Source organism: Leucopleurus acutus (genome assembly GCF_964270905.1).
Source record: "Leucopleurus acutus genome assembly, chromosome: 15".
NCBI classification, from domain to species: domain Eukaryota; kingdom Metazoa; phylum Chordata; class Mammalia; order Artiodactyla; family Delphinidae; genus Leucopleurus; species Leucopleurus acutus.
In genome coordinates this window covers 49,617,481-49,630,337 of record NC_139157.1, presented here as the reverse complement: position 1 = coordinate 49,630,337, position 12,857 = coordinate 49,617,481, and the positions used below count along the sequence as shown (strand labels likewise).

At 38.8% G+C, this 12,857-nt stretch overlaps 1 protein-coding gene across 1 annotated transcript in view; it reads right to left on the bottom strand.

Moving 5' to 3' along the window:
• Positions 1-8,371: 8,371 nt before the first annotated feature.
• Positions 8,372-12,857, bottom strand: part of AK9 (adenylate kinase 9) — a 121,080-nt gene continuing 116,594 nt past the window's right edge. The window contains exons 35-39 of the mRNA XM_082856089.1: positions 12,169-12,338; positions 11,836-11,934; positions 10,752-10,854; positions 9,275-9,389; positions 8,372-8,860 (exon numbers count right to left, since the gene is read on the bottom strand). Of these exons, the coding sequence (XP_082712215.1) occupies positions 8,658-8,860; positions 9,275-9,389; positions 10,752-10,854; positions 11,836-11,934; positions 12,169-12,338 (690 nt within the window). The 3' untranslated portion in view covers positions 8,372-8,657. The remainder of the gene's footprint in view (positions 8,861-9,274; positions 9,390-10,751; positions 10,855-11,835; positions 11,935-12,168; positions 12,339-12,857) is intronic.

Sequence of the window (12,857 nt, the reverse complement as noted above, 5' to 3'; positions counted from 1 at the left end):
TGAGGTGAGTGGGGGGCAGAGGGCAGTAGCGGCGTTGTCCTCTGCAGTTATGGAAGTTTTATATCCTATTAGTGGCTCACTGACACCTTAATCAATTTAGTCTTTTCTCCTTTCTGGACGCTGAAGCCGGCATTCAGGTCTCTCATGTGTGCCGAATGAATGAAAGCGCCTTTACGTTCACCGTCATCGTCGTCATCATCAGCATCAGCATCAGCATCAAAACCATCATCCAATGCCTGAGTCCAAGGGCCTGAAGAGAGAGCTGCAGTCAAACAGATCTGGGTACTGAGTGATCTTGATCAAGTTACTTATCCTGTCAACCTTGTTTACCTTACTTGTGAAATGGAGAAGTTGACACCAGTGCCAACACTGGGTGGCTGTGGGGTAAACAAGATTAAGTATGAAATGGGCTTAATTGTTTAATTCATGTCTACTATCATTAAAATGATCATTATTGTTCAGACTTTCAGCATCTTTCTTCAGTAGACTATTAAGGGTTTCTAACTAGCCTGAGTTGCAGTGTTGTTCCCTCCAATACACAGGAATACAGGAGATCTTTCCAAATGCAGATCACATCCAGAGACTGAAGTCACTGCCCTGCTTAGGATCCATTTCTGGGCTCCTTTTTCTGTTTCATTGATTTATTCATCTATTCTTTCCCCAAGACAATTACAGTAGCTTATACTCTTGTAGTCAGGTAGTGTTAGTCTTCTGACTTTGGGCTTCTCCTTCAATATTGTGCTGGCTATTCTGTGTTTTTTTGCCTCTCCAAATAAACTTTAGAATCAATTTGTAGATATCCACAAGACAACTTACTGAGATTGTGATTGGGATTGCATTGAACATATAGATCAAGTTGGGAAGAACTAACATCTTGACAATATTGAATCTTCCTACTCAGAACATGGAGTATCTCTCCATTTCTTTAGTTCTTTGATTTCATTCATCAGAGCTTTGTAGTTTTATTCATATAGATATTTTACATATTTTGTTAGATTTATACCTTAGTACTTATTTTATTTGGGTGCTAATATAAATGGTATTGTGTTTTTAATTTCAACTTCTACTTGTTCATTGCCAATATATATGAAAACAATTGATTTTTGTATATTAACCTAATATCCTGCCATCATGCTGTAATCACCTATTAATTCCAGGAGGTTTTGTTGTTGTTGTTGATTCTTTTGGATTTTCTATATAGTCATTGTCATCTATGAATAAAAAAAAAATTCCGGGCTTCCCTGGTGGCACAGTGGTTGAGAGTCCGCCTGCCAATGCAGGGGACATGGGTTCGTGCCCCGGTCCGGGAGGATCTCACATACCGCGGAGCGGCTGGGCCCGTGAGCCATGGCCGCTGAGCCTGTGCGTCCGGAGCCTGTGCTCCGCAACGGGAGAGGCCACAACAGTGAGAGGCCCGCGTACCACAAAAAAGAAAAAAAAAATTCCTCCTCCCCAATCAGTATACATTTTATCTTCTTTTCTTGTCTTACTGCATTAGCTAGGACTTCCAGTGTGATATTGAAAAAGAGTAGTGAGAGGGTACAACCTTGCCTTATTTCTGATCTTAGTGGGAAATCTAGTTTCTCACAATTAGGTATGATGTAAGCTGTGGATTTTTGTAAATGTTGTTTATCAAGTAAGGAAATTCTCTAGTGCTATTTCACCAAGAATTTTTATCATGAACGGGTGTTGGATTTTGTCAAATTCTTTTTCTGCATCTATTAATACGATCATGTGATTTTTCCTCTTCAACCTGTTAATATGATGGTCTACATTAATTGATATTTGAATGTTGAACCAGTCTTGCATATCTGGGATAAATTCCACTTGGTTGTGACATATAATTCTTTTTATACTTGTTGGATTCAATTTGCTAATATTATTGTTGAGGATTTTTGCATCTATGTTCATGAGAGATATTGGTCCATAGTTTTCTTGTAATGTCTTTGTCAGGTTTTGGTATTAGGGTAACGTTGGCCTCATGGGATGAACTAGGAAGTATTCCCTCTGCTTCTGTCTTCTGAAAGGGACTATATAGAGAACTGACATAGTTTCTTCTTTAAACGTCTGGTGGAAATCACCAGTGAACCCATCTGAGCCTGATGCTTTCTATTTTGGAAGGTTATTATTTATTGATTAAGTTTCATTATCAATATAGGCCTATTCAGAGTGTCTATTTCTATTTCGTATACCATAAAATTATCATAAGGAACAAGGGAAAAATGAAAACAATTTTGGAGGGAAAGTCCCCGGTGTCCAGTGGTTAGGACTTGGTGCTTTCACTTTCGAGGGCCCAGGTTCAATCCCTGGTTGGGAAACTAAGATCCCACAAGCCACGCAATGCAGCCAAAAAAAAATTTGTTTCTTTGGACAAACAAAAACTGAAATCACTGACTGTCAACAAACCCTAATCTAGGAAGGAAAATAATGCTAGGAGGAAAGTCTGAGTTGTAAGATGGAATGGTGAGAGACGAAAAATGAAAAATCTAAACAAACACTGATTATGAAAAGAAAATGCCTAATTTGGATCGCAAACAAGTAGACTAGATCTAAAATATTGAATAAAAATAGCATTTAAGATGGGAGCTGGTGATTGGTATTAAGTGTTTTAAGGATAGAGGTATTGATTGCGTTTAGAGTAAGTATTCATGTTAAGAATAGTGGTAACCACTCAATGGATATAAATAGAATGCAGGCACTTCAAAACCCTCAGAGGAGAAAACGGAATTAAAAAGTCCTTAGTCAATACAAAAGAAGGAAGGAACAGATAAAAAAAGAATTGGAGAATATGTTGAAAAGTTAGGCAGGGCCCTTACAAGGCCTTTTACGCTGTATTAGTCAGAGTTATACAGAGAAACAGAACCAATAGGATATATAGAGATTTAGATTTATTATAAGAAATTAGCTCATATGATTATGGAGGCTGGGAAGTCTTAAATCTGCAGTATAGGCCAGCAGGCTCAAGACCCAGAAGAGCTGATGGTGTAGATGAAGTCTGAAGGCATGCTGCTAGAAGATTCTCTTTTGCTTCGGGAGGCTGGTATTTTTGTTCTATGCACATCTTCAACTGATTACATAAGACCCACTGACATTATGGAGGGCAATCTGCTTACTCAGAGGTCATTGGTTTACATTTTAATCTCATCCAAAACACCCTCCAAATTGACACATAAAATTAACATATACCAAGAGTAAGGAATTTTGATTTTATTTTAACTGAGATAGGGGGCCATTGGAAGATTCTAAAATGGGACTGATGAACCTGATTTATGTATTTTAAGAGTACCCAGGTACTAGATGAAAAGTAGATCCTAGAGGGACATGAGTAGAGGTATAGAGACTAGATGAAATCAGTGCAAAACATGAGAAAAGTCCAGACTCATGGTATATTTTGGAGGTAGTTCTCTTTGACAGGGCTTGTTGAGAGAGTGGATGTGGGAGTGAGGGAAAGAATGTGATCAAGGTTAATCCCTAGGTATGAGGCCAAATCAACTGAGTATACGGTATTACCATTAACTGATCTGGTGGAAAACTGGAGGAAGAAAAGTTGGGTGGATAACAAGTATGGGGTGGACATATTGAATTTGAGATGTCAACTAGATAACCAAGTAAAGATACACAGTAGGCAATTATAGATAAGAGTCTGGCGTTCAGAGGTGAGAAAAGAATTTGAGATATTAATATTTGAGTTATCAGGGTATAGCCTATAAATTGTTATAAGTAAAATCACTTACAGATAAAGAGGGAGTTTTTCTCTTTCTCCACCAAATCCATTGTCCACCCTTGTCTCCATCTTTGGCCCTGGGAGGTTGCAAGGACTTCATCAGCAGAGCCCAGCACATACTGGCTTCTGGGTGGATTGAGTCAATGGAGAACTTGGCGGGAGTTTGAAGGAAGGAGAGGGCCATGATCAGCTGGCAATTGAAGGTTGGTGAAAGTCCTTTGCCATTACGAAAGGCATCAGAAAACATCTTTGTAGGCTATGATAGTTGACTGGTAACTGTAGCTGGAAGAAACTATAGTCCAAGGCTCATTATGACTGAAAGGGATTTGAAGGGAACAGAAAGGCAACTGATGATGTTCAATGCCAATGGGGCATTTTCTAGGGACTATAAAGCACTTTATAGGGATTTTATAGCACTAATTCAGTAGTGCTCCAGTTTCTAGGCTCCATATCTCCTGTACACAGGGGTGGTGTGTATCTGTTTATATTTTTATCTCTTACCCTAGTCTGGGAGAGTTCCTTGTAAATATGCACATGCCTGTATAGGCTAAGCAGTTTTCAACATGCCTGGCTCACAGGTTTGGGGAATATATGTGTTCCTTAAGCCTTGGAATGACTTTCACCTCCTGGTTAGAATATCAATTTTGAAAGGTCCATTTAATTTAGATGTTACCCTTCTAAGTATCATTCCCAGAACCACCCATAATTAAGGGACCTCAGGCTTTGCAGATATACCTCTACTCAGGCCTTCATTTGTAAAAGCAAAACAAAAAGACCAAAAAAGATAAAACAAAAAAAATCACCCACAGTGAGACTGAGGCATACATATATAAAATATATCTCTCATTTTTTTTCCCTGTTCTTGAACTCCTTCTCCTTCACCAATGAATTTATGAAAACTTTTAATAAATGCACTGAGAATAAAATGAAATATATAATAAAACTGAAAATGTTTTTGAAAAACCATAGTATTTATTACTTTGAGTTTTGAAGAATTTAAAACCACAGCTCACAACATATCCTGAAATTAATTCTTGGTGCCTTAAAGAATTAAATATAAACACACACACACACACACACACACACACACACACACACACACACGAAGAAAACAAAATAGACTATTTATTAAATCTCTGAAGATAGAAGAACTTCCAGAGCTTAGAAAAGTATTCAATATCATAAGAGGAGGATGAACAGCTCTTACTTTGATACCTAAAAAATAGGACTTAGTTACTGTGTATATTACATAAAGAATTCATGCAAAACAATTTAAAAATACCCAGTGAGTAAGAGCAAAGGGCATGAAAAAATAATTCACAAAAGAAGAAATGCAACTGATGACCAACATATGTAATAATGTTCAATATCACTATTAATTCAAGTTAAAGTAACAAGGTTCTGCTTTCCGCCCATTTATTCTTATGGGTCTCAATGCCTGTTACTAAGCCGCCTTCCAAATAGCAATTCACAGTGTTCCCAGGAGTGCCCAAGAGCACCACTTTCATCACTATCATTTAGCATCATCATCTTAGTTTTTTTAAATTCATATCCTTTCACCTTGTACTTTTGTTTCCCAGAATTTATATCAGGCTAATAATCCCAAATATGGTGAAGAAAGTTTCATTACAGCATTTTAAAATATAGTACAACCGTACATAGTCTAGCAATAGGAATGGTCAAATATAGTATATCCACTTGATGTATCTGAGTGTTAATTGGAAAGGAAGTGCAAAATCCTTTGCCTACTTTTCCGTATTTCACTGACTGTAATTATATTACTTTTTGTCTTAGGGTCTGTCGAATGGGCACTACCTCTCCTTCCTGGGTGAAATTATGTGTTCTTTTAGTTGTAGTAAATATGACATCTAGACAGGCTATGTAAGAGGCACAGGCTGGTTGAGCGCTCTCCCTGACCCTTGGATGGGCATTGCCTCAGCCTCTTCCTGAAGTGGTCGGGTGGCAGCCTTGAGCGTGGGGGTAATGGGCCCCAGCGAGCACCGAGGGCTGGCCACTCACCCTCTTACTGCTTCACTCAGGGAAGACATTCAGGGTCCCTGGACACCCAGTCAGAATATTCTTTCATCGTATTCAGGACACCAGTTGATGGATTATTTATAATAATATGCAAGCATAATTTCTAAACAAAAGATTTTAATAACAGGTTTTTAAATGATGCATGTTCTCCTTTCTCATTGGAGAAATGTCATTCTCCCTTCCTAGGGACACAGACCTCTTGACCTAACTTGCTAAAGAAAACACAACTTGCAACCATTACAGGTGGGGTGTGAATGCATGTAGTGGGTGGGGCTAGGGAGTCTTGGGTTCAACAGAAAAAATTTTCCTGTGTCTTCTGTAATATTTTTATACTCTAAAGTACACGCACATGCACATGCACACACACATGCCTGCACGAGTGCCCAAAGGGCTCTGGCCAATGAAATGCCCTAGGAATACTGCCACGGTTATGGTGGTTTCCGAGATGGACTTACAGTGTAGGAGGTGGTAAAGGAAGAGCAAGGCTCTGGAGTCAGTCTGATCAGGGTCTGAATCTGGATTCTACTACTTATGTGATCTTGGGTAAGAAACTCTTCTCGTGTATATTAATACAATGTGTGAGAATTTAATAAGGTACTGTATGTAAAGCCAGTAGCACACAGCAAACAGCCTGGAATGGTAGCCCTGTCTGTGGTTATTCTAAATAGAGTCCTGCATGTAATGAACTGTAATTTGCATGCGAGTGTTAGGGACCTGGAATGTCCAGAGCTACAAGCTGCTCTGGAAATTTGATTCCCCACTCCCTACCCAATGCTCCTACCTGCTACACTCTATTAAATAGATTTACTTGAAGGAAGACACTCTGTGGAGACAGGGATGAAAAGGGAGAATCACATGGCATTTGGTCCCTTGCTCAGCTCAAGGATTAAGTTTCTCCCTCCTTAGGAGAGAGGGAGCATTCATCCCACTTCTGTGCAGAACTCAGCAGCTCCAGAACAATGATGGATGAGCTGTGAGATTTCTCACTCCCTTGGGTTTGTACAGTTCTCAGAGTGAAGCCATATTATAGAACAAGCTCCCCAGAAGATGGCAGATATCCAGTGGGTGTGGACTTGCTCTGGAGCCTGTGAGATACTCCCTACCTCTCAAGAGATTCCTGGGGGTACTTTGCATGACTACTGCCCTTCATAAAGGTGAGGGAGCTGAAGCAATAAAGTTTGGGTTTAATTGCTAAAGAAAACTTCGTATACCCATAGAAGAAAACACAATGGCTGAGGAGGCCTGTGGACACGTTAAGAACACTGTGGGAAGATGGTAAATTAGCAGTACTAAGAACTGTGAAGAGAAGAGTGAGTGGTGCCTTACGTTGCTGGTAAAAGTCGGCAGCTACTGACAGCTCCCAGTCTCCTGAAAAAATAATGATTCATCTATGGGTGTATCAGTAACTCTTCAAAGACTTTTGGGGTTTATCCTAACTTTGACAATAGGCTTCTAGTTTTTGTTTAAAACTTATTTTATTATTAAATATATCATATAAAAATATATAAAACAGGCTTCTAGTTTTTAATTAACGTTGTTGAAATTGTAGGTATCAGAGACAACATGAATGAATCTGAAGGGCATTACGCTAAGTGAAATAAGCCAGACAGAGAAAGACAAATACTGTATGGTATCATTTATATGTGGAATCTAAAAAAAAAAAAAAAAACAAGGTCATACTCATAGAAGCAGAGAATGGAAGAGTGGTTGCTAAGGGTTGGGGGGAGGGGAGAAATAGGAGATATTGATCAAAGGGTACAAACTTTCAGGTATAAGATGAATAAATTCTGAGGATCTAATGTACAGCATGGTAACTGTAGTTAATAATATTGTCATGATACTTGAAATTTGCTAACAGTGATTCTTAAGCATTCTTACTACACAGACACACACACAAAGTAACGATGTGAGGTGATAGATGCATTAATTAACTTGATTGTGGAAAATATTTCACAAGGTATACCTATATCAAAATCATCACGTGGTAAAGTTTAAATATGTATAATTTTATTTGTCAATTACACCTCAATAACGCTGGGAAAAAAGAGCTAAATCATTCATTTTAGAGTTTAAGAAACAAAGGCTCGTCGAAACTGAGATTTACCCAAGGTTAAATAAGATAATGGTTGTACCTTCATTTTTTTTAAAGAGACAATCTTGCTATTTCACGTGCTAGATTTCTTATAGTCCTGCTGAAAAACTGATAATCTTATTTTTAAAATCTCATTCAAATTCAATTTAGTAATTTTCCTCTAGCATATACTTCTTGATAATGTCATGTGAAAAGACTCCAGATTTCATCCTTCTCAAATATCCAGGCGATTTCTAACTACAGAATAATGTATCAAGCAAAGCAGCAGCCATTTAGTTACCTCAAAACTCCATTTATTTTGTTGGGAAAATGATAAAGTGTCTTTAGGTTCATGAAGTTTACCAACAACTCCCTATGTTAAAAGTGTAACCAATATTTCTATTTTATTTATATCCATGTTAATTCTGTTTCTTGAAGCTTTCTAACATTTACTGCATAAATGACTTTACATTTAACAGAGACTGACTTTTCTGCTGAAAATATTAAAAAGGAAAATGAACAGTAGATTCATTAAGTAAAATAAGTTACCTAAATATTCGAAATGGAATTCTACATGGAATAACTTTTGTTAAAACCTCAAAGTTCAGGCAAAGAGCAATAAACTTTACAATTATATGAAAACCTAGGCTTACAGAAGAGCACTCCTTCCTGGCTGGCAGAGCTCTGAATTCATTTGAAGTCTCGCAGCCGTGTTGTATCACTCAGGAGGGAAAAGTACGTCAGGGAGGGCCAGATTTTCAATCTATTTGCTTTTTATCCCTTTCAGGTAACTCCTAAGATTCTGGGTGCAGTTACCCAAGCATTCTATCCATTGACTGGGTCTATATTTCTAAGAGAGAGAAAGGTCTGTAATTTATGATCGAAGTCAATGGGTCTAAACTGAGGTTCCTTGTATTTTCTGGTCATCTTGGCACCCAGGTATGTAATGAGTTCACATCTCTCCATAAACTGCTCCATCTTCTTCTTATATTTTTTTCTTGTGTACTCAGAACCTTTGGGATTAAAGGCTGTAGAAAATTTCACAGGACTGTGAATGTTTTTTGTTAGGTTAGTGAATCATTATATTAAAGAGAAGGAGAACTTCGTGTGTGATTGAGTTGCACAGCTATGGCCAAGAAGATATCCAAATCCCAAATAAGATTTGGGGATTATTCTATTTTAGATCATAATTGTCTCTATTCACCTTCCTATATGGAATGGATTATTGAGTGCTGATTAGGTTACTCGTAGCCCCTGCTTTAAAAACTAGAAACTCAGTTTTGATATTTTTGCTAAAATATTTGCTACCAACACCGCACACACCCCATGCAAGTGACCAACCCAACTCAACAATCCTATTTATTACATTATACTACAATTAATATTAAATTAGTTCTGAGTAGCATATCATTTCTAGCAAAAAATAAAAATAAAAGACATACCTTTTAGATGAAATGCTATATAGAGTAGTGCAGATCTCTGTACACTTAAGAAGGGGAATTTGGGCTTTAAGCATCCTGCTGCATTCATGGCTTTAATTAGAGCAGTTGCGATACCCTGCAGGTAGGGAACGGATTATGTGTATATTTGAGTTTGTTTTATTTTCTTGTGGCAAATAGATAAAGAGGTTAGTTATTCTTTGCCTCAGATAGCCTCCTGGGGTTGAGGATGGAGCTTACAAAGATAGTTAAATGAACTCTTAGCCAGCAGGACAGAAACACAAAATACATTTGATTAGGAAAAATAAAAACTACAAATTGGCTTAGCGCCAGCTAGGTGATGGATACGTGGATTTCATTACACAGTTCTATTTTTATATGTTTGGCATTTTCCATAACAAAAAGTTAAAAAAGAAAGGAGGGGACACTGGGCTTTGAGTTGTCTTGGCCCATCTCTGCTTCCATTGCTCAGAACTGGCCAGCTTGCCTCCCACCCTCAGGACCCTGGGCCACCTGACCAGGAATTCCAGAGACCACAGTTATCACTGCAGTCGAGATTCTGGAGCCCCAAGCAGGAAATGAAGAGAACACCCTTTTCTGGGTGAGTGTCATCTTGCCTTTTGATATTAAACTAGATTGAAAGCTAACCATCTAGGGGAGCTGAAAAAAAGCGAAGTTAGGATTAGGAATTTGTAAGAAAGGTATGAAATTGTGCCATAGGCAACTGTTCTATAGAAAAAATTTTTTAAAACCCTTTAAAATAGTGTTTGGCTACTGATAAATTTGACTATATTCAGAAAGAGGTATATCTAGAGAAATAAGATGTGATTGAGTAGATAGCTTCATCCAGATTTTGAGCAAAATATGTGTTTGGTGGTTCAGTTGTGGTGACACCTCAACTCAACTCTTTTGAGCAGGGGAAAAAAACCTCTTAGAGACTGAATTTACACATTTCAAATTAAGAAAAAGTTTTACAGACACTGAAATTCAAAATAAGAAACAAACTACAAGTCAGATGTAAATAATTATCTTACTCTTTTTTCACTGTAGTGCAGGTATTTGGGAATTAGCTATGGAAACAGGGGCTTTTCTCACATTTTATTTTCATAACCACTCAAAACCAAAATAGGTTGAAAGTGGATTTGCAGGGCTTCCCTGGTGGCGCAGTGGTTGAGAGTCCGCCTGCCGATGCAGGGGACACGGGTTCGTGCCCCAGTCTGGGAAGATCCCACATGCCGCGGAGCGGCTGGGCCCGTGAGCCATGGCCGCTGAGCCTGCGCATCCGGAGCCTGTGCTCCGCAACAGGAGAGGCCACAACAGTGATAGGCCCGCGTACCACACACACAAAAAAAGTGGATTTGCAGCTTAAAATCAGGAAACTCTGCCTTGAATTTCATTGTTACCAAAATAAAAATTATTGTTAAAGAAGAGATTGCTGTAGTCTTCTAAAATCTATGCATAGAAACTCATGTAAGTGAACCTGTTCGAGATATCCAGGCAAAGGCAGACTAGTGAGATACATCGGTTCCTTTAACGGGGGAAGTTTGTAAGGAAGCTTCTGATCCCAGTATTTCAGTGGTGACCTAAGAACACAAAATCCATTAGACAGATGCCCACAGATGTGCTCATTGTGTGTACACAGGAAGGTGGACACACAAGAGACAGCTGAAAGATAATATTCATTGCCTGTTTTTCTCCGGTGGAGAAAATGATACAAGTGGGAAGACTGGGGCTCCTAGAAATTCATGACGGCCAGCTTCGCCTGGGTCCCTAGCCCTGCTCAGCTCTCCTCAGTGTTCTTATTTTTCACAGCAACTATATAAAGCTTCCTTTATTGCCCTCACATTTCTAACCCTCCCAGTAACCCCCACATGGGGGCCAGGCTATCCAAGGAGAAGCATCAGAATTAAACTTCCTCAACTGCTCACCACAAGCAGAGCCACACATAGGCTCCTTTCTCCACGCTGGAGCTTACCTCCCAGGTAAGATCAGTCTCCACACATTCTTTGCATCCCTGTTCCACCCTCTCTCCAGAAATCTTAAATAGCAATTTCTCTCTCTCTCCCACCTTTGGCATTTCCTTCTTTATTGGATCCTTCCCAGGCACCTGCATTTTAACATGCTCATACCTTTCCCACTGAAGAAAAAAGAAAATCCTTTTTTCACTCCTTCACTCCTTCAGTCCTATATCCTTTCCAGCAATTAACGTCTTTTCTCTTTTTACTGTTAAATTTCTTCAAACATTGATCTTCACTAGAGGTCACAAACTACTGCACAAATTCTATCTGCAGATGTGATTTGATCCACATTGTAATTTTTAAAAAACAGAATCAGTCACAAAAGTTTAAAAATCAGATAAATGTAAGAAGAAATTTGGTTTCCAGCTTCTTGTGAAAAACAGAAATGTGTGGCAGTAGGTAAGTAACTGCTGCCCCTTCGGCTATGTGTATGTATATATGCACGTGTGTGTGTGTGTGTGTGCACACATATTATGTATCTATCCCAGCATGATGCAGTTAACATAGATATTCAGTAAATGTTTGTGACTTAGTGAATGGTCTCACCTCAAAAATTTCTCAAGTTTTTCTCTACTCTCACAGATATATATACGATCACGATATTCTAAAGCATAGTGAATGCTACCAGGTACTAGGGCTTCGTATCTGAAAGACAAAGGAACAAACAAAAACAACTATGTATTGTATAATTAATATGCAGTACTGTATAAATAAAGTGTCAAAATATTTTATTTTTCTATCTTTGCCACTCAAGGAAGAAATAGAACATTTTCCAGTTAAGCAATAGTGACCTTTTGATCAAAATGTTAAGACTGTTATATGGACCACTTATTCCGAGTAGAGCTGTCATCCTGTACTTGCACGAGGGCAAGGACTTGCCTTTGTTTGCCATCCTGATAGGTCACTGGACAGTAGCCCTGGAGCTCGGCACACTTAGGGAACCGGCTCTTCAGCTCCGACAGTGTCAGCCTTTTGGGCATCATGTCGGCAGACGGGAGAGGATGAGGTGCTAATGGAGGCACGTATAATTCGGGATTCTCCAAAAATCTCTATAAGAAAAGATTACAGCAACGTGACCGCTTGAGACAGGAATACTATGCCAATGAGAATCCACTGAGGCTCTCTTGCTACTGTCCCCATTTTCAGTAGCAATGTTCGTCCTTCAAACCGTCTGAGAGCTGCTTTCTGCACTACTATAGCTCCTTCCCTGACTGCAAGTGCCTTATAGTAATACTTGCAAGTGATTTCATGTAAGGTCTCTCCTACTTTCACTCACTCACTCACTCACTCACTCATCTACTTATACAGAAAACATTTGTTGAGCTCTTACTATGTCCCAGGCACTGGAGTGCATAGTCTTCCTGTCCTACAGTATAACTAACTAGGTGGGTGCCCTTTGGCAGGTGAATTAGCTTCTCCAGCTTCAGTTATCACTCTAAAATGAAGGGAGCAGACCAGGTACATGACCTCTAATGTCACTTCCAGTTTTAAAATTCTGTGATTATCATTTAAATAAGCAGGAAGAAATAAATGTCTTTTTCTTAAAGTGATAAAAAATTCAAATTCTT